General features: G+C 41.2%; 1 protein-coding gene across 2 annotated transcripts in view; it reads left to right on the forward strand.

Annotated features, from left to right (window-relative positions):
• RSU1 (Ras suppressor protein 1) overlaps window positions 1–23,299 on the forward strand; it is an 82,505-nt gene that overhangs the window by 37,254 nt on the left and 21,952 nt on the right. For both annotated transcript variants that reach the window (XM_073003114.2, XM_020806661.3), the window contains exon 8: window positions 4,327–4,459. In XM_073003114.2, the coding sequence (XP_072859215.1) occupies window positions 4,327–4,459 (133 nt within the window). The remainder of the gene's footprint in view (window positions 1–4,326; window positions 4,460–23,299) is intronic.

Raw genomic sequence — 23,299 nt, forward strand, 5'->3', positions numbered from 1 at the left:
GTGATCATTCCTGCCCCTGGCTCAGCAAGCTCTTCTTCACATGCCTGATTTTGCACTAGTTGCGAAATAGGGTGCATAACTGGTTGTGCAAAAGGAAGCCTGTAACGGAGGGAGGTGGTGGGAACTGCTGCATGATTGGCTCTTATGTTTTGCCAGGGCAGCAAAGATGAGCGGCTACATCATTGCCAGCAGGCTAATGGGAGATGTAAGATGTCTGCATTATTATCTTTGGTGTCTTCCAAGCCCTCTGTTAACTTCACGATCATGTTTTAGGCTCTGATCTATGAGGTTTTGAAAAACTACATACTGTATTTCATGAAATACTTCCCGACCTTCCATTTCTTCTGAGGAATTAACCTCAGATATTTTTGTGCTCTTAGAGTAGAAGATTGAAATAACCTTCCTTACCCCCTCTCCCTTTCTGACTGTCTCATTCTGCTTAATGTGTTTCCCCTAAAAGCAACACACCCTGGTCTCTGATACATGAATTTTCACTTCAGGCTTATCCTGTTTATATGATTTTTACAGTATTTGGAAACAACTTTGAAAATACTGTGCTTGAACATTGAGAATGCCATAGCTAGGTCTGTGTGTAATTTAGTGAATTCAGTAAACTATTCTGCTAGTGCAGGGTTAAAGTGTTCTCTGCACTGTCTGAGGTGAGGTTTTGGGATATGAATGCCTACACTTTAGGGATGCACACTGCAAAGATGAATGCCATACGTCTTGCTGAATTTTGTCATTTGGATGAGTTTCAGCAGACTAATCTTCTTCCTTCTCCTGATGGCTGTGCATTCCGAATTACAAGTCTAAGTGAGTACTTAGCGTGTCGGTAGCTTTAGAGACAAGTGTCTGTGGTTCTTTTTGCAGGTAATAAAATGGAAAATCCAATCTGCAATTGCAGAATAAGCTTCCGAGTGAAATATGATGTTCATAGTAGCATTGGTCAGGAGGGTTACTGCTAATCACAGCGCTGGCTTGTTTCCCCAGTGGCCTGTGCCTGGAAAACTGCACGCAGAACAGTGTGAATCTCTTGCTGAACTAGCCAGCATAGATTTAGATACCCCTGGCCTCTCGCTTATTAGGTCCTCTTTGTCACAATGCTTAATCCTCCCGCCTGATCCTTGTTAGAAGAGGAGCACTGCTGAGGCCTCTAATAAAGGAGGGAGTGGGTGCGAGCCTCCAAACGAGACGCACTCAAGCGTAAGGCATTTAGGGCAATTGGTGCCTGACTGACAGAGGACTGAAATGCTGCCTGCATGTTATTATTTAAGCAAAGAACCAACCTCCAGGCAGCTGACGGAAGAGAGCGCAACTGGGCTAATGGCAGCTTGCTCCTAGGATAAGCATCCATCTCCTTTTTTCCTCTCCTTCCTCCCCCCCTTTATTTTTTATTTTTTATTTTTTTTGCACAAGTGTAATGATCTAGCTTTTCTCTAATTATGCTAACTCCCTTTTCCTTAACAAGCTGCTGCAGAGAGCATGGAATATACAAACTGATGCTAATGCAAGCCACGTGGAACGACATTGCTGGAGCTTGGCATCTTTAAAAGGCACGTTCTCTGAAGCAGCCTAGCCCTGTGTGGCTGCTGCACATGCACCTGTATAAATGGCATGGGAAGTGAGGCTGACCCACGCGGCTCTCAGAATTATTTCCACCATTTACCTGAAATCTCTTGTGTTTCATAGAACCTGGGATCGCCTCCTCACATTTAAATTCACAACAAAGGAGGGGTGTTTAGGGAGATTGATGAAGAATGGCATGTTAAAAGTCTCTAACTTTTGATAGTGTTTTCTTTTAATTGGTTGATTGCGATAGTGAAAGGTATTCATGTAATATCTTTGAAGAGATCCTTCTCTTTATGGTCTGTGTGTTTCACAGCAGTGGCTTCCTTCCATGCTTACACAGACACCTGTGGAACATTCCAGAGCCTAAAAATTCCATTAAACCACACACACCTCCGTAGTGCATGTTCCCCGCCTCGTAGAGTATGGTCAAAGAGGCGTTTTAAGCCCTGGAATGTTTTGACAATATCCGTACAGGTGTAGAAGAAACCCATAGGTGTGAATTCACAGAGGACCGCTCAAAGTACCACAGTTACAGGTAAGCGATCTGTGTGTCTCTTACCCATTTTGTGGTGAGACACACATTTGTAGAATTCAATAACTCCCGCACAGCCAAAGAGCCCGAAAAACCCACAACAGCCATTAGATCCTGGCCGTGAAAGCCTTCGCGAATACAATTCCTGCACTGTTCAAGAAAATGTCAGCTGTGCATATGCACTGAAAAACAATAGGATATTGTCTGGCTTCTGACCTACTCATGTTACCATTGTAACAACCCAACTACTGTATTGTTTGTTTATGGCCACTATTGAGACAATTTTGACTGTTCGTACTTTTTGCATTCCTGTTCTTTCTGGCCCACCTAGGTTACAGTCCTTTACACACAAAAGTTCAGTTCTTGGGTCAACTCTTTTGTGAAATGGATTGGATGAGAGCTTTTTATCACTGCACCTGTGTTATCTATGCTAGGGTGTGTCTATTCCCTCCCAACTAGTATTTGACATGTGACTGGGAATTCAGTCAGGGACTTGTTAATTAGTGGGTATTTGCTGTTCCAAGTTATGCTATTGCACTTATTTATTATTTACGTGTGTGTGTGTGTGTGTGTGTGTGTGTGTGTGTGTGTGTGCTGTCTTTCTCCTGAAGGATCCAAGGCAGCTTAAAAGAAGCAAAGTTAAAAGCCAAATAATAATTATTACAATATTTAAAAAGCATTAAGCAAAATATCGTATTAAAATCCATAATAAGAACAGTATTAAAACACTAGTAAAACACAGAATAAAATGGTCCCTTTCAAAATCCCTCTGGTCAGCCAGCCCTTTAAAGGAAAACTTGCCTGAAAAGAAAGGTCTTTGTCTGTTTGCAGGACAACAGAACTTGCCTGGCCTCCTGTGGGAGGCAGTTCCAGGGTCTGGGAAGAATGACAGAGAAGGACCTCTCCTGTGGCCCCACCAAGCATGCCTATGATGGTGGTGGGATGGAGAGAAAAGCCTCTCCTGATTCTCTTACCCTGTTTTCCCGAAAATAAGACCTAACCTGAAAATAAGACCTAGTATGATTTTTCAGGATGCTCGTAATATAAGCCCTACCCCCCAAAATAAGCCCCAGTTAAGTGAAACCCCACCCTCCACCACTGTGCAGCAACTAGAAGAAGATGGCATGACTGTATTTGAATAAATGTAGATGGTTGTACATGAAAAAAATAAAGCATCCCCTGAAAATAAGCCCTAGTGCGTTTTTGGAGCAAAAATTAATATAAGATCCTGTCTTATTTTCGGAGAAACACTGTAGTACTTGGGCAGGTTCATAAAGGGAGATATGGTCTTTTAGATAGTTTGGCTCTAAGCCACTTAATAGGTTAAAACCAACTTTTTAAAAAGTTGACTATGGCCTCTACTTTGCTAATGACACATACATGGTAATAAAACTGTGCAATTCAAAGCTTATACAAGGACATTCGGATTTGAAGGTGATGTTATGAGCCACGTAAGCTTTGTGGGCCTGTAGCAAACCATCCATGGGGCTGAAGGAAGGAGAGAAGAAGGAGCAATGTATAAGTTTATAAAAAGTGTTGATTGGGCGAGGGATGTTTTGTGATAGTGCAGAAGCCAGATTACCTTCATGGAGATCTAGTCAAGACAGACCAACAGATAAAGAGTAGTATATTCCATGACACTGGTGAGGATGGTCAGGGCTTTGAGAAACTAGCCTCCACGGTGGGGGAGAACAAAGAAACTAAGAATATCCCTCCGTTGTCAAGCCCATAGGCAGGTTGTGACTGGAAGAGGGAGGCAATACTCTTGTGGTGAGATGTGCCCTTCTTTATTTGATCCATGAGCTGCCATAAACACAGAGAGATATCCCTACCTAGTGCATGGATTATTAGGCATGCCAGGCCTGCTCCCAAGGTGGTGGAATTTCTTTAGTCTCACGAGATATGGCAGCCATAAAATATGATTATTTCTAGAGAGGAGGAAAGAAAAATTAGCTGGGAAATACCATGTAAATCCTAGACGTGGCAGGGGAAGATCCCTACGTGGGTTGATTGCATGTTTGAGTATCTTGGGCTCTGTAGAAGGAGAGCTATTCGGACTCTTTATTTGTTCATCCACGAACTCCAGGTGGACAAAATTACATATGCTCTAGGAAGCATCATTCGGCCTATAGGATTTATCAAAGATATGTACTTAGGTCTTAAAAAGATGAAATGCCTTGATTTTGTCAACAAGCAACTGGATTTTTTTAAAAAAACTATTTCAGGTAACTTGGATTTGACTGGTCAGAAGCAAGTCTTCAAAGCAGAGAATAACCCCTGGGTCACTCCCATTGCGGATCAGTTCCAACTGGGCATTTCTCATGTGTTTGAATATATCCGTTCAGAAACATACAAATAGTGAGTATTCTATTTCTTCATTTGCTCTCTAACTTGATTTTGAAAAAATTGACTTCCCTAGGGCGAGTTTGGTGGTGTGGCTCATCCTCAAGTGCATCAAAATAAGAGGCAAAGTTTTCCTTTTACTCCCTGAAAATCAACAGTACATCATCTGTTTATTTCCTCTGTCTACCTCTTGGTTTGTTTGCTGTAGTGAAGAACTGGAAGATTGACGTGTATACAGTGGTGCCCCACATAGCGACATTAATCTGTTCCGGATTAATCGTCGCTATCCGGAATCGTCGCTAAACTTCGTTTAATGCGTTCCTATGGGGCCCAAACTCACCGTTCAGCGAAGATCCTCCATAGTGCCACCATCTTCGCCGCCTCGGTAAGCGAGGGCAGCGCCTGAAAATGCTTCCGGCAGCCATTTTGGAACCGCCGATCAGCTGTTCTAAAAACATCACAATGCGAAGTTTGACCATTCAGAACATCGCAGTGCGATCGCATTAGCGATCCCAAAAAATAGATTGCTATGCGGATTCGTCGTTAAACGGTGCACTCGTTATGCGAGGCACCACTGCAAATGAAAAGATGTTGGAAAAGCATCTCTTGTGTTTCCCACAGAAGATGGTGAGAAGACAAGTGTTTAGTGAGGCATTTGCTCAGAATAAAGTAACTAGTAGTGTTGTAGCATTTTGATACTATAATTAAATATGATGACTACCTGGTGGAATCCTGGGATCTGTAGTTCAGTAAGTCTCTGCTGTAGTTCAAAGGGATACACAAGAGCTCTGTAGCAGGAAATTGTATTTCACCAAATCAGAGAGCCATGGTTTCCATCAGATGGAACTGTGGCAGTTCATACGGTACTGGACTGCCACAACTGTGTATAATAGATACTCACCGCTACACAATAGCATTTTATGGTGTGGATGGGGAAAAGGAGGTTATCTTGGGATCAGGCAGCCCTGGAACTGAAATATGATGTTCTTATGAACTAGGTTAAGGTCTCTTAAACCACCTTTTGTTCTTATGGCTCTACACACTAACAGATAATGCTTAGCTAGCATTGCAGCATCAGACAGCTTTACCTGGTAAATTTGGGATGTTGGAACATTGAAGTGGAGTAAAAGTTGCATCTGCACACAGAGGTATGGTCATCTGGTTTTGATCTTTTAATTGCTAGTCAGGCAGCAATTCAAAGGGGTCATTTCCTACTTAGATTTGTAAAAGCTGCTGCTTTCAAAGGGGACTCCAATCCTAGTCATATAAAATCATTATTAGAAGTAGTTTTGTGTCTCAGCTTTTCTAAAGGACTTTGTTGGTGGTCAGTATAGAAATACCATACATTGATAAGAACATGTTCAGACATGGAAGCCTATCTGCAGTTGATGAATGATCCTATACCATGGTACTAATGGCCAGAGAGACTTACAATGAGACAAACACACACCCCTGCAGTGGAGTTGTGCTCTGTTGAAGGCATACCTCTGCTCCACGACATCTAGTTAAACTCTCAGCAAGCTGTGCGGCTGTAAATCTAGTGTTGCCAATATTTCCCCTGGTGGTAGGCCCTAAATGGTGCATAGCCAAGGTGGAGTTGAGGGTGCCTGGGATTCTTTAGGTCCAAAGCTCCTCTTTTCCACTGTAAGATCTCCACATCAGGTCCATTTCTTCAGGACGTTCCCCTCCTGTTGTTATGAGGCAAACTGCATTTTAAAAAACTGGGAAGATGAAGAAAGAAGTATATGCATACATACTGTATATTACTTTGGCTGGCATGAGCTGGCAGGACTTTAAGAAATGATGTGTCACCTCACTCTACGCCCCCACGTAGAGTTACTTTATATGCTGACTTTAAAGAGAAAGATAATATATGATAATATGTATGATTTGATGATTTCTGTGTAATGTTCTATATCTGAAAGAAAGGAGCAGGAGAAGCTGTAGTTATTGTGATGGGAGTTGGGCAGTGGGGAAGAAACAAAAGATCACGAAGCAAAGCAGACAAAGAGCAGTTGCAGAAAATGAAGGCTGGCCCTGGTCTTCTCACCTGGCTGGCCAAGTAGAGCTATTGAGGGAAGTGGAAAGAAGTACATATTCCTACCATTTGGCAAGCATCTCACTAGTTATGTGGTGATCGGTAAATATAGAATAGAAATACACCACAAAATTACAAAGTGCATCACAGTGGTAGAATGATTCCTAAGTTAGGAAGCGCCATAGCCAAGAAGCTTTTATGCAAAGGGAATTATAGGTGCATAAATTACTGAAATAAGCTTGCACCTTCTGGCTCATGATGCATTTTCAATGAGGTCTTCGGTACTGAATGAATTACCCACCCATGGATTAGAAGATATATGTCAGATTGCAACTGCCATATGTTAGAAATTATGATGAACCCATAAAGAAATGCCTGACTACATTGAAGGAGATGTGACTCCAGTAATTTTTCAGTTGAGCCATCAAAGATGTAATTATATGTAGAGTATGATAGATCATTAGGAGAGAAAATGTCTCTGATGGGATGTAGGTTTGAAAGATCGTCTTACAAACCATGTTTGTTCCTTATGTGCTTACAGCTGATACCAATGTTGGGGGTGAGGTAGAGTTGGCAGAACTGAAGTTTTGGAACATTTCTCACTATCTGCTTATGTGGGGAATTTTTGATATCAAACAGTCAAGTATGTTTGTTCTCCCTGCCTTAGTAAAGTGAACACAGGACATTTTTGTGTGATTGTACCAGGGAGAGACAAATCTAGTTGGTTTTCCAGAGTTTTGGAACTTTCTCAGACACACATCTGTTCCATTGGCTTTCTGTATCAGGGTGTGCATTTTTGTATGAAAAATTCATATTCTGCGTGCAGTTTTCCTAATGTATGCTTTTTATGTACAATTTCTCCTAATGTATGCATTTTATAGATTTGTTTAAAATGAGAGAATTGCACCACAAAAAGAAGCATGAAAACTGAAGGATAATTACATTCCATTTCATGTACAAATTGGGAATGGCCTGTTTGGTTTTCAGTTTCATTTAATGCAAACCAACCTAACAAATTTCTCCCACATCCCTAGTTTATACAGTAATAAAAGAAGGGTATTTTGTTAACTGTGCCTTCATACTTGTAAACAGCAAACAGATGAATAACATCTTTGGAACCACTTCAGTGATGAATTGCCCAAGGTTTGATGTGTCCGCCTACTAGATGTAATTAAAATTGTAAGATATTTTTTTTGCCCTTTTATGATTCACTAAAGTACTTGTTGTTTTTTTCAGGAACAGCTAACCATAATACACTTGCTTATTGGGTTTTTTTGTAGAATATTTGACTGGATGTCGTTTTTTATGCTTGAAGTTGTGGACAGCTTACAAGTCCGTACTGTATATGCACACCTAATAACTGTCTCACTGAACTAGTAGACAGTGCCAACTGTATTTGCTAACAGAGAATGGGGGGAAATGACCCACTGTGTATTTAACACTTTTCGTAACAGATGGATGGAGCTAGATTTGTGTTCCTCCCCCCAGGGAGACAGTGGGGATGGGATGGGGAATACAACCTCTGGTATACCATGACATGAACCTTCCCTTGTGCTCCACCACCAGCTTCTGCCCTTCCCTGATTCTCTTTCTAACTTGTTGCACAGCTGCACCAAACATTGTTAAGTTTCCACATGCACAAGTCACTTAGATTTCCATTTAATGGTACCATGTACCATGGAACCTCAGTGACATTTAAAATCCAGGGTAGACCTTAGTCCCAATCCTCATGTAATTATTTTCACTGCATAAGATGACCAGGGTTTGTTATTTTGTTTGTACTACATTGCTTGTACTGTTCATTCTGAAGTCCTTTCTGCTTCATATTCTCCATCTTTCCAATTTTAAAAAAATGCATGAAAATGCAGACTATTTTGAACGTGTTGGCAGAAACCCTGTTGTGCAAGTTATGCCATGTGAATTGGATGATGTCGTCAACCACAACCATACCATAGCTACTGTAGTTTCTATGGACGGAAAAGAGCAGATACGGATTAAATGGTTTTCAATGCATTCCTATGGGAAATGCAGATTCAACATAAGAACTTTTCAACTTGAGAACCACCTTCCAATACGGATTAAGTTCTTAAGTAGAGACCCCACTGTATTTTGAAGCATTAAAAAATTCCTCTTCCCTCCCCACAACAGGCTCTGGGGATCCCTAGGGATCCACTTCATCCTGAAACCTTCCGGGGCTGTAGAATGGGGTAGGAGTTTTAAATAATTCCCTGCTCTGTTCCATGGCAACAAAGCCTTCCCCAGGTTGAAAGGGATCCCTAGAGATCCTCAGAACCAGGCCTGGGTTGACTAGGAAGTTTCTAATTGCCCCCCAACGGCTGCAACGTGGCTTGAGCTGATGACATTATCCAGAGATGTGCATTGCAGCTCCACCAAGAGGATTTCAGCCATTATTTCAGAAAAAAATGCATTGCTGTACACACTTTATCCTAAAATAACATTTTGACATGCATACCTATTTTGGTGCATTGTTGAGCCAAGGACTATACCACAAATTTTGAAGAAGCACAAAACATGGAAGATACCCACATTCTGATAATGTGTCTGAGTCTGGCAAGTTGGACTCAAATGAATGCACTTAAAAATGTGGACTGAATCAATTCATGAATATCCATAACTTGTTGATTTTTCCCAGTAAAAGTATAATGGTACTGAAATGTTGACAATTCACCCCATATATTACTATCTATTAGTGTTTTTATAAAGTTTTTGGAAAGGGATTGAGTGAGGACAGCTTTGCCAAACAGAAATCTAGCTACTATCTTTCACAACACAGAAGAGGAGTTGAAGTTATTTATACATGAGATTGACCCTCCTGTTAAGTATTTGGGGGATTCCTTTATGCATCCTAAACTTGTTCCCCAGAGGGAGATACATCAACACATTAGTACATTTCCCCTTGTACTAATAGCCAACATCACATCTTCCAAGGTAATATCTAACTGCTTGTTGTGTTCTTGTTTTTTGTTAGTTTCTAGTCAACTTTCCAAGTGACCTTTTATGCTAGAAATGTATTCTCTGAGGATCTTTTACACCTAGGACAGTGACAAAGACATGATGGATCGTGTGATTTATTGACAATAATATACTTAGCAAGTAACACAGATATAAATGTTTAAAACAAAACAACATATTAAAACTGTATGAAGAATTGCAGTCATGAAATGTTGTTCAGAATTAATGTTAACATAATTAGTGAGTTGATGGTGCAGTAGAACCCCAACAAGGAAAGAAGGATAATGAAGAGTTGGGTTTAGCAGCTAGTATTCTTGAAGTGGGAGGATGTTTCCAAGCACATTGTCGACATCAGTCATCTTCTCCTGATAGTTTCTTTCTGTTCTATTGGCTTGATTATTCTTCTAAAAGGCCTGTTATTTAGAAGTTCTCATCAGGGGTTCTGATTTTAGAATTGCTGCTCCGTCATTTCATCTGTCTTAAATCAAAATATTTTTCTGCTCTGTTCTCATTGTTTTGGAGGGCTCTTCTTAACGTATCTGTCACACCAAGTTGATGCGTCTAACTCTGGTTTCTAAAGTTCTCTTTCCTTGCGTGACGTTGTTGTTGACTGTTAGGACAAGTCTTGTGGAGGATAGTCCCAACATATTTATTTATTTACAGTGGTGCCTCACTTAACGATTGCCTCGTTAAATGACAAAAGTGCTATACGATGACTGTTTTGCGATCGCTTTTGCAATCGCAAAACGATGTTTTAATAGGCAAAATTCGCTTCCTGATGATCAGTTCCCTGCTTCAGGAACCGATTTTTCGCTAGACGATGTTTTTAAAACAGCTGCTCGGCGGCTTCAGAATGGCCGCCTGTTGTGTAAAATGGCTCCCCGCTGTGTTTTTGGACGGATTCCTCGCTTTACAGACACCGAAATTGGCCACCCCTATGGAGGATCTTCGCTGGACGGTGAGTTTTCAGCCCATTGGAACGCACTGAACAGGTTTTCAATGTGTTTCAATGGGATTTCGCTCTACAGTGATTTCGCTGGAATGGATTATCCTCATTAAGTGAGGCACCACTGTATTGCATTTATACCTTGCCCATCTAGTCAATTGACTACTCTGGGCAGAATATTACCTTTATCTTTACAGAATGTTACCTTTATACTATTAGCTTCCACTATGATAATCATAGTAAATCATAATTATTCTAATTCTAATTTCAGTCCTCAGAGTCCTGCAGCTTAGCTAGCCAAAAGAAGACCCTCCCACAAATGAGGTCTATCTTTTATTGGGAATAAGCAGGGTTTTTTTTTGAGGGGGGGATAAGCAGGTATGGAGAGTTAAGCAGTTCAGTTCCCCACTGTACCTCCTTGAGGGGGGCTGGACTCAATGATCCATAGAGTCCCTTCAGTTTGGCAGTTCCAAAGGTGGTGGTGGTGGTGGTAGTAGTAGTAGTAGTTTTAAAAATCCCTGAAAAGAGCAAGACAGACTGTACACCTGCCTCTTTCTGCTCAGAAACAGTTGTTCTGAAGTAACCAGCAGTGAGAGGAATTGAGGAATGTCTTACAAGTTAGGGTAACCAGAGGCACTCAGATAACTTTGGGCCACACATAATCTGTGGGACGTGGGTTGCGCACCCCTGTTTTTGAGGCTGGGCACATCCCTCTGCTGCTTAGTAAGGAGAGCATTAAATATTGGGAAATATCTTAACCCCTTTCTAACTTCAAAAGTTTCTGCATTGTTCATCTTAGATTATTTACAACTAGGCAAGAAGAGTTATTATGTACAGTACTATTTTTTATCTGAGACATAAATTAAAAAGCAGCATTTTTATAATAAAGTGGAACAGTCTGCAGTTTCTGTTCTCTACACAGTAATATCTTGTTTTATTACATGGTGACTTTATTGAGCTCTTGGTTGTTTTTTTTTTATTATTTGAAGCTGATATTTTTTGAGGCTTTCATGTCATCCTTGGCAGTTCTTAATTCTGCTGAGGAGGGCTATCAGGAAGCTATGGAATCTGCTCTTGCTTTATGGAGAGATTTTTTAAATCAACATTTTATTCAGTGAGAAGCTTAAGTGGATATGACTTTGTTGTAATTTGGACAATTTACAGCATAAGTCAGGCTTCTTTTTTTAGAAAGTCAGACAGTTTACGCTCTTTCATGATAGTTTTAAGTTCAAAAGCAAATGGGGTGTTTACAGTAGTGATGTCCAGAAGTATTAATTTGAAATTTAACTCAGTTTTCCTTTGTCTGCTACCATGCATTTTTACACCAAGCATGAAGAAAACCAGGTGAATTTTTGCCACACACACAAACATTATGTCACTAACATATGAAAATTTGTCTATCAAGAGGCTGAAGGCCAGGGTGTTGCCAAAAATAATCTAGGGTCTAATACCACTCCATTAAGATGCAGATTGCCACCACCCTTCTGTCTAGCTCAGCCTGGGCAAGAGGAGACCCAGATTTGACAGGATGTCTCTAAGAGTCCAGGAGAGCAAAGACCAAGTGGGTACCCTCCATATCCACAGCGGGAGGCCCGAGAGTGTAAATAGTAATGAATCAAGTAACTAGATCCTGGAGCTAGTACCAAAAGTTCTTTGAATGGTATGTATGTTTATACACACAGTCACACAAAGAGTTGGTTTAAGAACTAGCATTCTTGAAGTGGATGTTTCCAAGCACATTGTCAACATCAGTCAACTTGAAGGAGGTAGATTTATGTAGAGGGGATAGAGGTTTTAAAAAGAAACATGTAAATAATGTTGGGGATATATGTAACAAAGCATGAGAAAGTTAACTAGGCCAGTGGTTCTTAAACTTTTTGAAAGAAACACCCCCTTGAGCCATTGAGGAAGTTATCATCGCCCCCCTCCCTGAGGTGATGATATCCTACCTACCTGCCTACCTACCTGCCTGCCTGCCTGCCTGCCTACCTACCTACCTACCTACCTACCTACCTACCTACCTACCTACCTACCTACCTACCTACCTACCTACCTACCTACCTACCTACCTACCTACCTAGTCTCCCTCCCCACCCGGGTGCAAGGCAGCGCTTCACGGGGTGAGGATGAGGACCCAAGAGACCCTTTCCTTCCGCTCGATCCGCACTCAGTGCTCCCCTAAAGGAGAGAGGCGAGACGTGGCAGGTAGAAAGAGCTGGATCATCTGGCGGCAGCAGCAACACCGGATCTACTGCCAGCACTGTGGCTGCAGTCGCCTTCACAGGTTTGGCTCGCTCCAGCGCCCCCCTACCGCCCCCCCTTCTGTTCTTTCGCCCCCACACCGCCCCTTTTCATTCTACTGCCCCCCTGAAAAATGAAATCACCCCCTGGGGGGCATTATTGCCCACGTTAAGAACCACTGAACTAAGCTACACTCCGAAAGATACAAAACTGTCATCAACAGAAGTGCAGAACCAAGCCAAAGTAACGGGGACAGAGACATACAGCATAGTCCAAGGTACATGTGGATAAAAAAATATACCATTTCAAGCAGTGTCCTTTGCTGCTCCTCTTTGGTGATGTGTGTTTTCCTTTTTGATGATGAGTAAATGTCTCACCTTACTCCCTTCCCAAGCTTGAGAAGTAAGCCATTGCTACTTTTATGCTTGCTGGCCAGGATTATGAGTTTTTGTGCATTTTTATATTTCACCAGTATTTTGTGAAAAATTTACAGAAGCGTGCTGGTCTTTCTGCTCTCTTGCAGGAGCAGAAACCTCACAAGGCTTGACAGTTGTTGTTTTTTTTCATGGAGTGTCATGTGTGTCAATGTATTGAACACCCTTTTTTGTCAAGGGTGAAGAAATGAGCAAGGGCCAGTTCCATCTTTATTCCAAGCACCTACCTGTGTTTTGAGCTCACTTCCAGGATTAATGTTGAGGTGGGGGAGAAAACATGCTCTTTCTGCTTTTGTTGTCAAAGTGGGACACTGCTGCTGTTGTTACATGGGAATATGGGCAGAAATAGGGGTAGTGGACCTCTGAAGACCAGATCTACTAGCACATCACTGAGAAGACAAAGTAGTTCATAGAGCTGCCACCTCCAACCTGGTGCCCTTCAGATGTGTTCCACTGCATCTCCTCGCCATCCGCAGCCAGCTTGCCTTTTTCAGAAAGTTCTTGTAGATGGTTGAAAAGTTGTGAAGTAAGGACACCTAATGAATATTGGCTTCTGCTGTCTCACTTCTCTTGAAATCTGCTCAGTGACTTTGCAAAACTTTGCCATGTGTTGTGTAATTCTGAGAACTTATTGCCCAGAGTAGGTTCTCTTCAGTTGTTCCACACAAGGAGAATTAAGAGAAGTTACTACATCCGTCCAATATCTCATAAATATTAGATGGAAAGTGCAAATGGAGGATTGGTGACTACCGGTAGCACTACTAATGACATGTGACGTGGCAGCTTAAATCCTTTAGAAAGTTGTCATGAACATTTTAAGCTGCTTTATACCACATTGAACCATTCATCTGTCTAGCCAGCATTTCAAAGTAGTTGCTTTTACATGTGGGACAAGTACAGTCATAAAAACTCTGTTGCTCCCTTGCTCTGTTCTCAGCATAGACGCTCATGTGAAATTATCATTAGGTTTACTGCAAAGACCTACCTTCCCTCCTATAATGCTAAATAAAGAAGATCTGTTATCCCCTTTAAAAATAGAAATCTCCCACTTCCTGCAGTAACTAATCTCAGCCTTACTATAAGAATGTCTGCCACAGAACTATAATTATCCCTGTTTCTGTAACATTAGGAAGAATGTTATGCCCTGGAGCCTCTTTGCTTCAGCTGTTGAAACAAAGGCACCATACTAGTATATGCATGCTAGTATGGTGCCTGGAACATTTTAACTAACAGTGCAATATATAATTCTGCCAAATCCATTAAAACATTAATATAACAAAAATGTTGTTTACCATTCCCCCCCCCTTCTGGGGGTGCACTGGGACTGTGCTGCTTGCCCAAGTCCACATAGTTTGCCTCTTCTCCCGAGAGGCACAGTGAGAAATCAAAACTCCCAGCGTCTCGCTACACAGCCAGATACCTAAGTTATCCAGATAGCTAAAAGTACGAATAGTTATAACGTTATGCAAAATGACTATTAGAAAAATCTCAGGGGGAAAAAGGATGTGGTTCATTCCTGGATGTCCCAGAAGATTTGATTTTCCTAATCAAGTTACCGGCCAGTTTTTGCACCTTTTTGAAGTTACACCACCTTCCAACAGTGGAAAAGGCTGTCAAGGCCACCTACAGTTTTGGTTTTCCTAAACTTTAGGCATGGGGCCCTACAGCTTCCATCAGGCCCTTGGGGTTGGAAATAGGCCCTCAGATTTTGCCCAACTCTGCCATTCATTATTGGCAAAATATGCTAAATTTCCCCCCATACCGCCGTAGTTGTCCAGCCCTTATTGAAGGAAGAATTACATTAAATGTGTCCAAAGAGCTGTTCAGCTGGTTTCATGGGAGGACTTAAGTCTTGCCCCAATCTATTTTGTGTTTCTGAAGTAAAGCCGTGAATAATTTCTTTACAAGTCTTCTAAGTATAGGTTCGAAGGGACGTGGTGGCGCTATGGGCTAAACCGCAGAAGCCTGTGCTGCAGGGTCAGAAGACCAAGCAGTCGTAAGATCGAATCCACGCGACGGAGTGAGCGCCCGTTGCTTGTCCCAGCTCCCGCCAACCTAGCGGTTCGAAAGCATGCAAATGCGAGTAGATAAATAAGTACCATCTCGGTGGGAAGGTAAACAGCGTTCCGTGTCTAAATCACACTGGCCATGTGACCGCGGAAAGATTGTCTTCGGACAAACGCTGGCTCTATGGCTTGAAGAGCGGGATGAGCGCCGCCCCCTAGAGTCAGACACAACTGGACAAAAATTGTCAAGGGGAACCCTTACCTTTAAGTATAGGTTCTCTAAACTGGGATAGGCAATTTCCCAAAATCCAGGAGCTGCGTATACCATGTTTCCCCCCAAAATAAGACAGGGTCCAATATTAATTTTTGCTCCAAAAATGCATTAGGGCTTATTTTCAGGGGATGTTTTATTGTTTTCATGTACAACAGTCTACATTTATTCAAATACAGTCATGTCATCATCTTCCGGTTGCTGCACAATGGTGGAGGGCGGGGTTTCACTTAACTGGGGCTTATTTTTGGGGTAGGGCTTGTATTACGAGCATCCTGAAAAATCCTACTAGGGCTTACTTTCATGGAAACAGGGTATCTGTACTTGAACCTTGGAGGACCACACTCACTTCTCCCCCATGCTTACAATCATGTTTTAAATTTGTGTTTTTACTGTAGTAGCCCTCTTGTGCTCTCTGGTGGCCACATTTAACAAAAATAAAATTGGGGAACTGGGGCACCCTCATAGAATGGCAAAGTTGCCTTTTACTCCTAGAGAGTTCAAAAGGACTTTCTGAGCCTCAAAAATGTCTTTTCAAAAAAAAATGGTGGGGTGTGGTAGACAAAGGTTGCTCACCACTGCTCCATATTAACAGAGGTTTTCATAGTCCTCTAGTCTGGTGGACACACAGGAGAGGGCCTTCTCTGTCGCTGCTCCCAGACTTCAGAATTCCCTCCCACTGGAGGCCAGGCTGGCCTCATCTTTGCTCTCCTTCCACAAGCAGGCAAAGACCTTTCTATTCAGGCAGGCTTTCTCTGAATGACTGGCTGCCTGAGTGGGTTTTTTTAATGGATTTGTTGTACCTTACTGCTTTGAAAGTCTTGTGGTGTTGCTTCTGTGTGGGGTTTTTTTTGTTTTTGTATGGTATTTGTTTGATCCCTTTAAGTGTTTGTAAAGTCACTATTGTTAACTTTAATATTGTCTTTTAATGATGTAAGCTGCTTTGGGTCCTTTCAAGGAGAAAGGCAAGGTAAAAATATTTTAAATAAATAATAAATAGTCAAAATCCTTAAATCCAAACAGATTGCTGTATTTTCGCATGCTTGTGCTTCTTATACCAGTTTCAGAACCCCTCGGTCATTTTCCACACAATTTACTGTTACCTCAGTACCCTTAAGAAACTTGTTGTGTTTTTAAAAGTGAAAGCGGAGAGTCGTCCTTTCTTGAATTCTCTCAACAAGATAGAACATTTGGCAGATAGTAGATTAGATATAACAGTAGATCTCTGGATGATCTGACAATAGATCAGCAAGAATTTATTTTTGGCTGTTGTTTTAACAATAGCAAGATAAAATGATTCTCTCCTGTGCTAAATTATACAGTATCGCTAAATAGTATGTAATCAGAAGAGGCCTGCTGCGTCTGTCGAGTTCTAGCCCTCAAAACAAATTCCTGGTCTCAGAATGGTTTAATTCTAAGCCTGTGTCTTCTGTCTTAGGATCCACTGTGCAAATCCCAGGGTTATTGTAAAGAATAAAGGGGACCCTGCAGTCTTGAGGTCTGCCCGTTGTAAAAGGATGAAACCATGGTGCTTGTCAGCCTTAGTACTACTGATACCGTAGTTATTGTGTTAGCTGCAGATTTCTCCCACTGACTCTTTTGACTAAATGCAAGTGTTTTAGGGCATATGCTTTCCCCCCTCATTCCCAACCCTGCACGCCCACCCACTCCCCTACATTGGAGGCCTGCATCCGGGATTCTGCTGGATTGTAGGAACAGCTTGCTGGGCAGCAATGTGGGAGGCTGCTTTCAGGAAGCATCTTGAGTCACCAGAGCTCCCCATGTAACCTGTCGGGATTGCAAGTGCACGCTGTAATTTATCTTCCGCAAAGGAACTTGACGTGATTCGGTTTTCAGCAGAGAGCGTAGTCTAAAAATAGCCTCTCCCCACCCACCCAGCCAGAGAAACCCTCAGCTGATTTCTAACTAACTTCTGAATGTCATTTTCATTACAGCTTTTCTTTATAGTCCTACAATGGGATTTAACTTACTGTTTGCTTTAGAGGAGAAATATGCACGGCTTAGCAGTGATGAGCCTGAACATAAACTAGATTGAACAAATGGATGCAAAATAATATTGCCAAATGAACCTTCCTTTTATTTTGTGTTTTATGGAACATCTAATACGTGTTTGGCAGTAATTTCACCCTTAACACACAAATTCCTGACAGCTTCAATTCCTCAAACTTATTAATCAGTGGAGTCGGCACCAGAGCAATTTTATAGGACTTACCTAGTCATCAAAAATTTATTATCAGATAAATCAAAGAAACAAGGAGCATCTTAATAGAGGAACAAACTAGCCTGTAAAGGATCGTTTAGAACTGTGTTTTAGTCAGTCGTATATATTGTATTTACGGTTGCCATGATGTTTGAAAATGTTTGTTCAGTATTTTCTACCAAACACATTTCACTTGAAGTGTCTGAAGAGTGACCATTTAGTTCAGCATGTCCCGTGTATTCAGTGGAATCACATGGGCATCTGTTTCCTCTCCAGTGAATTGTGTGAGATAGTCACTGCTTGTGTAAGGACCCCACAGGTTTATTTGTATGTTTTTGCTTGAAGGGAGTGCCTTTTATTTAAAGAATCTCATTAAGGTCTAGATCCTACTAAGCACTCAAGGCAGGCAAGGGAAATGTGTGGCTGTCTCTTGGATCAGTGTTTCCCAACTTTGGATCTCCAGATGTTCTTGGACTAAAACTCCCAGAAGGGTTTTGTGTCAAGGGACACAAGGCTGGGAACCACTGTCATAGATGTAGTTAAGCTGTAACTCCCACCATCCCTTCCCATTGGCTATGTCTTCTGTGGCTAATGGGAGCTGCAGTCCAACCACATTGGAAGAATTACATTTTCCTTGCCACTATCTTAGATATTGATGGTGCTGAACTAATGGCCTCCCTAAAATGTGAGGATTGGAATTTACTAGACTACTTCTTTCACACATAGTGTCTCCATTTTGACCTTATTTTTGTAAAATCATGACACGGTATAATGTGTCGTGTTCTAGTTCATCTGAGGTTGTATTTACCTAATTTTCCCTCAATTTCTGGATGCTGCAAAACCTGACACCTGATGGGTGTCAGTGTGGTAGTATCTTTGTTTTGTCTTGTGTGCTGTTGTGGGTCTCTTTGAAGAGAAGAACGGCATGTAAATGTAAATGAATAAATAAGTAATTAAAATGTTTGTTTAAAATCAGTGCAACCTTTTTGTATGTAGGTTGCCAGCAGTTTTCTAGGTAGAGAAATACACAGAAGTGGTTTACCATTCCCATCTTCTGGGGGTGCTCTGGAACTGTATAGCTTACCCAAAGCTACACAGGCTGGCTGTTCTTCCAGGAGGCATAGTAGAGAATCAGGCTCTCAACCTGTAGCTCTGTGACCAGATGCTTAACCCACTGAGCTATTCAGCCAGCTATAATTGTGTGCCACCAAGTCAGTTCGGATTTATGGCAATCCTTTTAAGAGTTTTCTAGGTAAAGAGTACTCAGAAGTCTTTGCCATTGCCTTCTTTTGGGGGCATCCTGGGCCTGTGCAGCTTGCCCAAGGCCACGCAGGCTGTTTCTTCTGGGATGCACAGTGGGGAATTAAATGCCCAACCTCTGGCTCTGCAGCCAGCTAACTCAGCGCAATTTTGAAATTTAAAAAAGTGGTGTTTCAAATAAATCAAGTTAATCTGTAACATATAAGTAAGCAGATTTGTGGATAAAATATTGTGGTAATTTAAATGAATCATACAAAGAATTGATACAAAATGCAGATGATGAAGAGCAAAAAGGTTTTTTTATATTCATAGACATGATTATTTAATTTTGGGAATTGGAGTATTACAGGCGAGAATTCATTGCAGGTTTACCACCGAATAGCTGTTTTATGTGACAGAATATCATCTTTGCATATTTATTAAAAATATTCATAACTGGCTGCTGCCTAGATGAACTGCTCAGTTCATGTCTCTTGATCCAATATATTATCTTGGCCAGTTTATCATTGTAATGGAAATCATGTAAATTTTCAGGGAATCCACCAGGCAAAAATCCGAGTGCCATTTTTCTCTAAGTGTCCCATAAAAACATAGGCCAGTTTTGGGTGCCTCTTTCCTTCAAAGCCATCAGACAGTCCTGGGTGTGGTTTGCTAAAATAAGGAACAGTTCTCAGGACTTTAGTGCAAATAAGTGTGAGCATGAAAAAAAAACAAGTAGAGTGGTGCCTTGCAAGACGATTTTAATTCGTTCTGCAAAAATCGTCGTCTTATGAAAAAATCGTCTTGCAAGGTTCCCTATGCATCAGTCTCAAAAAATTTTTTTTGCGACGCATCAGTCTTTAAAAAAAAGTCTTGCGAAGCATCGGTCTCAAAAAAAAAAATCTTGCGAAGCACAGTCATAGAAAAAAAATGTCTTGCGTGGCACTATAGTGATCACAAAAACCAATTGTCTTGCAAGTTTTTTGTCCCGCGAGGCAATCGTCTAGCCAAAATTGTCTAGCCAAAAATACATGGATTTAAACAAGTTGGAATATTACAGTGGTAAGTTTTGGCTCTAGTGGCAGGAGTTCCATGCCATAGCAGGTGTTGTATTAAAGTGAAGAGCAGAAGGAAATTCCAGTGTGACATCAGTGAGCATTATTTGCTTATGGAGAAAAAACCCTATGCGTAAAGAATGTGTGAAAAATTATGAGGATAAACCTATACCTATTGCTACATGAGTACTTTGGGTTGTTTGCCTTTTGTACATATAAACAGTGTCTTGACTTAGACATTACTTACGAAATCCAACAATCTTTGAGTTAGCAGCGTGTATTACTGTGGCTTTGAACCTTGCTTTCAAATGTTGTGGTATCTAGGCAACAGATTATCAATTTCCCCTGTTGCTGTTTAGGAATGGACAGCTCTGTCTGTCTTGCTTCTATAACTTTCAGATGTCTTGAAGCCTGAGTTTTGATCTATCCCATCTCTTGGCACACATGCTAATAATAATAATAACAATAACAATAACAATAACAATAACAATAACAATAATAATAATAATAATAATAATAATAATAATAATAATAATAATAACAGCAACAGCAACAGCAACAACAACAACAACAACAATAATAATAGCAGCAGCAGCAGCAGCAACAACAGCAACAACAACAACAACAACAACAACAACAACAAGTGCACAAAATCCGTGCACTCCTTTGTTTATAGTTCTCTTAGTATGTGCACAGTTAAATGATATTTTCCCTAGTGTACATAAGTTCATATGCATCTTTTTTTTATGAATACACAAAAACTGAGGAATTGATTATATTGTAGCCCACATATATGAATGAAGTCAGCTTATGGTAAAAGGTAAACTAAACAGAATTGTTCCTTATTATTGCCACAGCCCATCTGCACCTTGTAAGAACAAGAGCACATGCAAAAACTGTGCTATAGCTCATCACTGCCCCTCACAATGTTTAATTTACAGAGCTTTTAATTTCCAAGTAGCCATTCCCATCTAATAATTCTAGGGTACATTGCCAGGGAGGCACATATGTCTTGTGTTTAAAAAAAGAAAAAAATCCATTAAGAAATCTTTGCCCTTCTGCTGTATTTCTTTCTACAAAGGATTTAAACCTGCTTACTGTCAGAAATGACTGGTATTGTCTGCTTAATTCTCAACATAATAGTCTTTTTTATGTTTTATTTCTGAGATCAACTTCTAGTTTGCCAATACTATTTCAGACTCCCACTGTGAAAGCAAAAATTGTTTAATAATGATGACCATAAAAGACAGGCACCCTAACTAAAATAAATGAAGAGGAAGAGAAGGAAACATCAATTTGGAACAAAAATCTCCCAACTTTATATTTGGAACACTGATTATCAATTCTTGCTCCTGTAGACTTAAGTCGGGATCAATATTTTCTGCCTGGAAGTCACACAGTCTCTGGGAGGAAAGAGATTAATATGGTTACTTTTCACTCTGTGTTCTCAATCAGCTAAGTATGTGCACTTGTCATTCATATTTTGTTTTTTTGCTTGTTATACTGACAGGAAAGTCTCTTGAGAATTGAAAAGGCAGGCCAGTTCAGAGTTGAAACTATGTAGAATTTACATATCTTGGCACTGCATGTGAGCCTAGATTTTATTATCTCAAAATTATATTTATTCACTCACTGGAGCTGTTTGTCACAGGAAAGATACATTTGTGGAAGATGTGTTAAACTCTAACCGCATCATACTTTCTGGCTACTGCCCAAGAATTTAAAAAAAAAAAAAAATCAGCAACTCTCCATTTCTAATTTGCAGCCTCTGTAAAAACCTTATATTCAGATCTGGAAAACTACTGGATGCCAGAGAACACCCAAGACATTCTGATGTCTGAAGCAAAGAAAAAATCCGATTGCTGTACACACATGTTTTAGTTGAATCCAGTTGGGTCTGGAAGGCATTCCTCTGTGCAATAAGAGCTCTGCCTCCTAAATGATATTCAAGTGATATTTTTCCTATCTTAGGCTGCAGCCTGTTCCTAAAACATCAGCCCTACTGTGAGGCAAAGGCAGGTGACAGATGTGGAGGGACAGCAGGCGTTTCCGCCACTCATCTCCTTTGGCCATTTACATCTATTTGGAGGACAGGATTGTGTGTGGTCACAACTCTGCGCAAGCTTTGTTGTCCTCAAGGGCAGCAGAAGATACTGTAGTAGTTTCAACGACTCAAGAACAGCATGTTGTCATTTGCCTCAGGCACCAAAATAACCTTGGGATGGCCATGCTCTTTATCCTACAGAGGATTTCCGAACTTTTGCATGGAACGTTTTTGAGAGGGAGCATGGAGTATTCCAGTAGTTGAGGAGCATTTGGAAAGCTCTGTTGTGTAAACCTCTGCATTTATTCTTCTCTGTTCCCAACCCACATTTTAAGCAGTAACTGGCAGATTGCTTGATTTAAAACAAAAAAACCTCTCAGATTGACTACCTGAACTGGTTTATGCCAACCTGTCTTGTACAAGGACCCATGTTGTCCTGTGCTGTGCCTGCTTAGAAGACACTCTCTTCATTATTATTATATCCACATGTTGCAAGGCATAAATCTTTATGAACCCTGGCATTTTTAAGTGTAAAGCAAGGGTGTGGTCCTCCTGATGTTGCTGGAACCCGACTGCAGTCTTCCCTCACCACCAGCCAAGGGGGCTGCTGCTGATTGGCAGTTGAAGTCCAACAACAGTTAGAGGGTCAGTTTCCTCACCTATCTAATGCCTGGTTCACTCACTCACCAGGAGTTTGCCAAGTTTTGGTTCCAAAACTGTCCTCCTCCACCTCCATCCCAACTTACCATATGGAGAGCTGAGGAATGGACCTGTGGTAGATGGCTTGATGGAGCTGGGATGGAATTTACTTTGGTCACTGGCAGACTCAGCAGAAAACCTGTTGAAGTAGGTATAGAAGCTGTTGGAGCCAAGAACTGTATCTGACAATAATTTGGTTTATAATCAGGATTAGAGATGGGATACAAATATTGGCACTACAAGTGCCTGTGGAAACTGGACCCTCCCCCCACAAAACCAGCCCATCTACTGACAGCTCTGTATGTGGCCCGCAAGGCCATCAGTCACATCACATGAATTGTGGAAGTAGCCCAGCTGTCCTCACAGTCAGTGGTACCCAACCTTGGGCCTCCAGATGTTCTTGGACTACTACTTCCAGAAGCCTTCACCACCACCTCTGCTGGCCAGGATTTCTGGGAGTTGAAGTCCAAGAACATCTGGAGGCCCAAGGTTGGGGACCACTGGTCACAGTGGACCACTCAGCAGCTGAGCAGGAAGACTCATTCCCCACCCCCACCCCTCAGGATACGAATACAAATATCCCATCTCTAATCAGAATTTAAGCTTGAGCATAGTCCAACATAGGCATTATCCAACAATATACAGAGATATGAATGTAATGTTAATATCCCTGTTTAATTTGGTTTGT

The sequence above is a fragment of the Pogona vitticeps genome, chromosome 6 (genome assembly GCF_051106095.1).
Source record: "Pogona vitticeps strain Pit_001003342236 chromosome 6, PviZW2.1, whole genome shotgun sequence".
Classification (NCBI taxonomy): domain Eukaryota; kingdom Metazoa; phylum Chordata; class Lepidosauria; order Squamata; family Agamidae; genus Pogona; species Pogona vitticeps.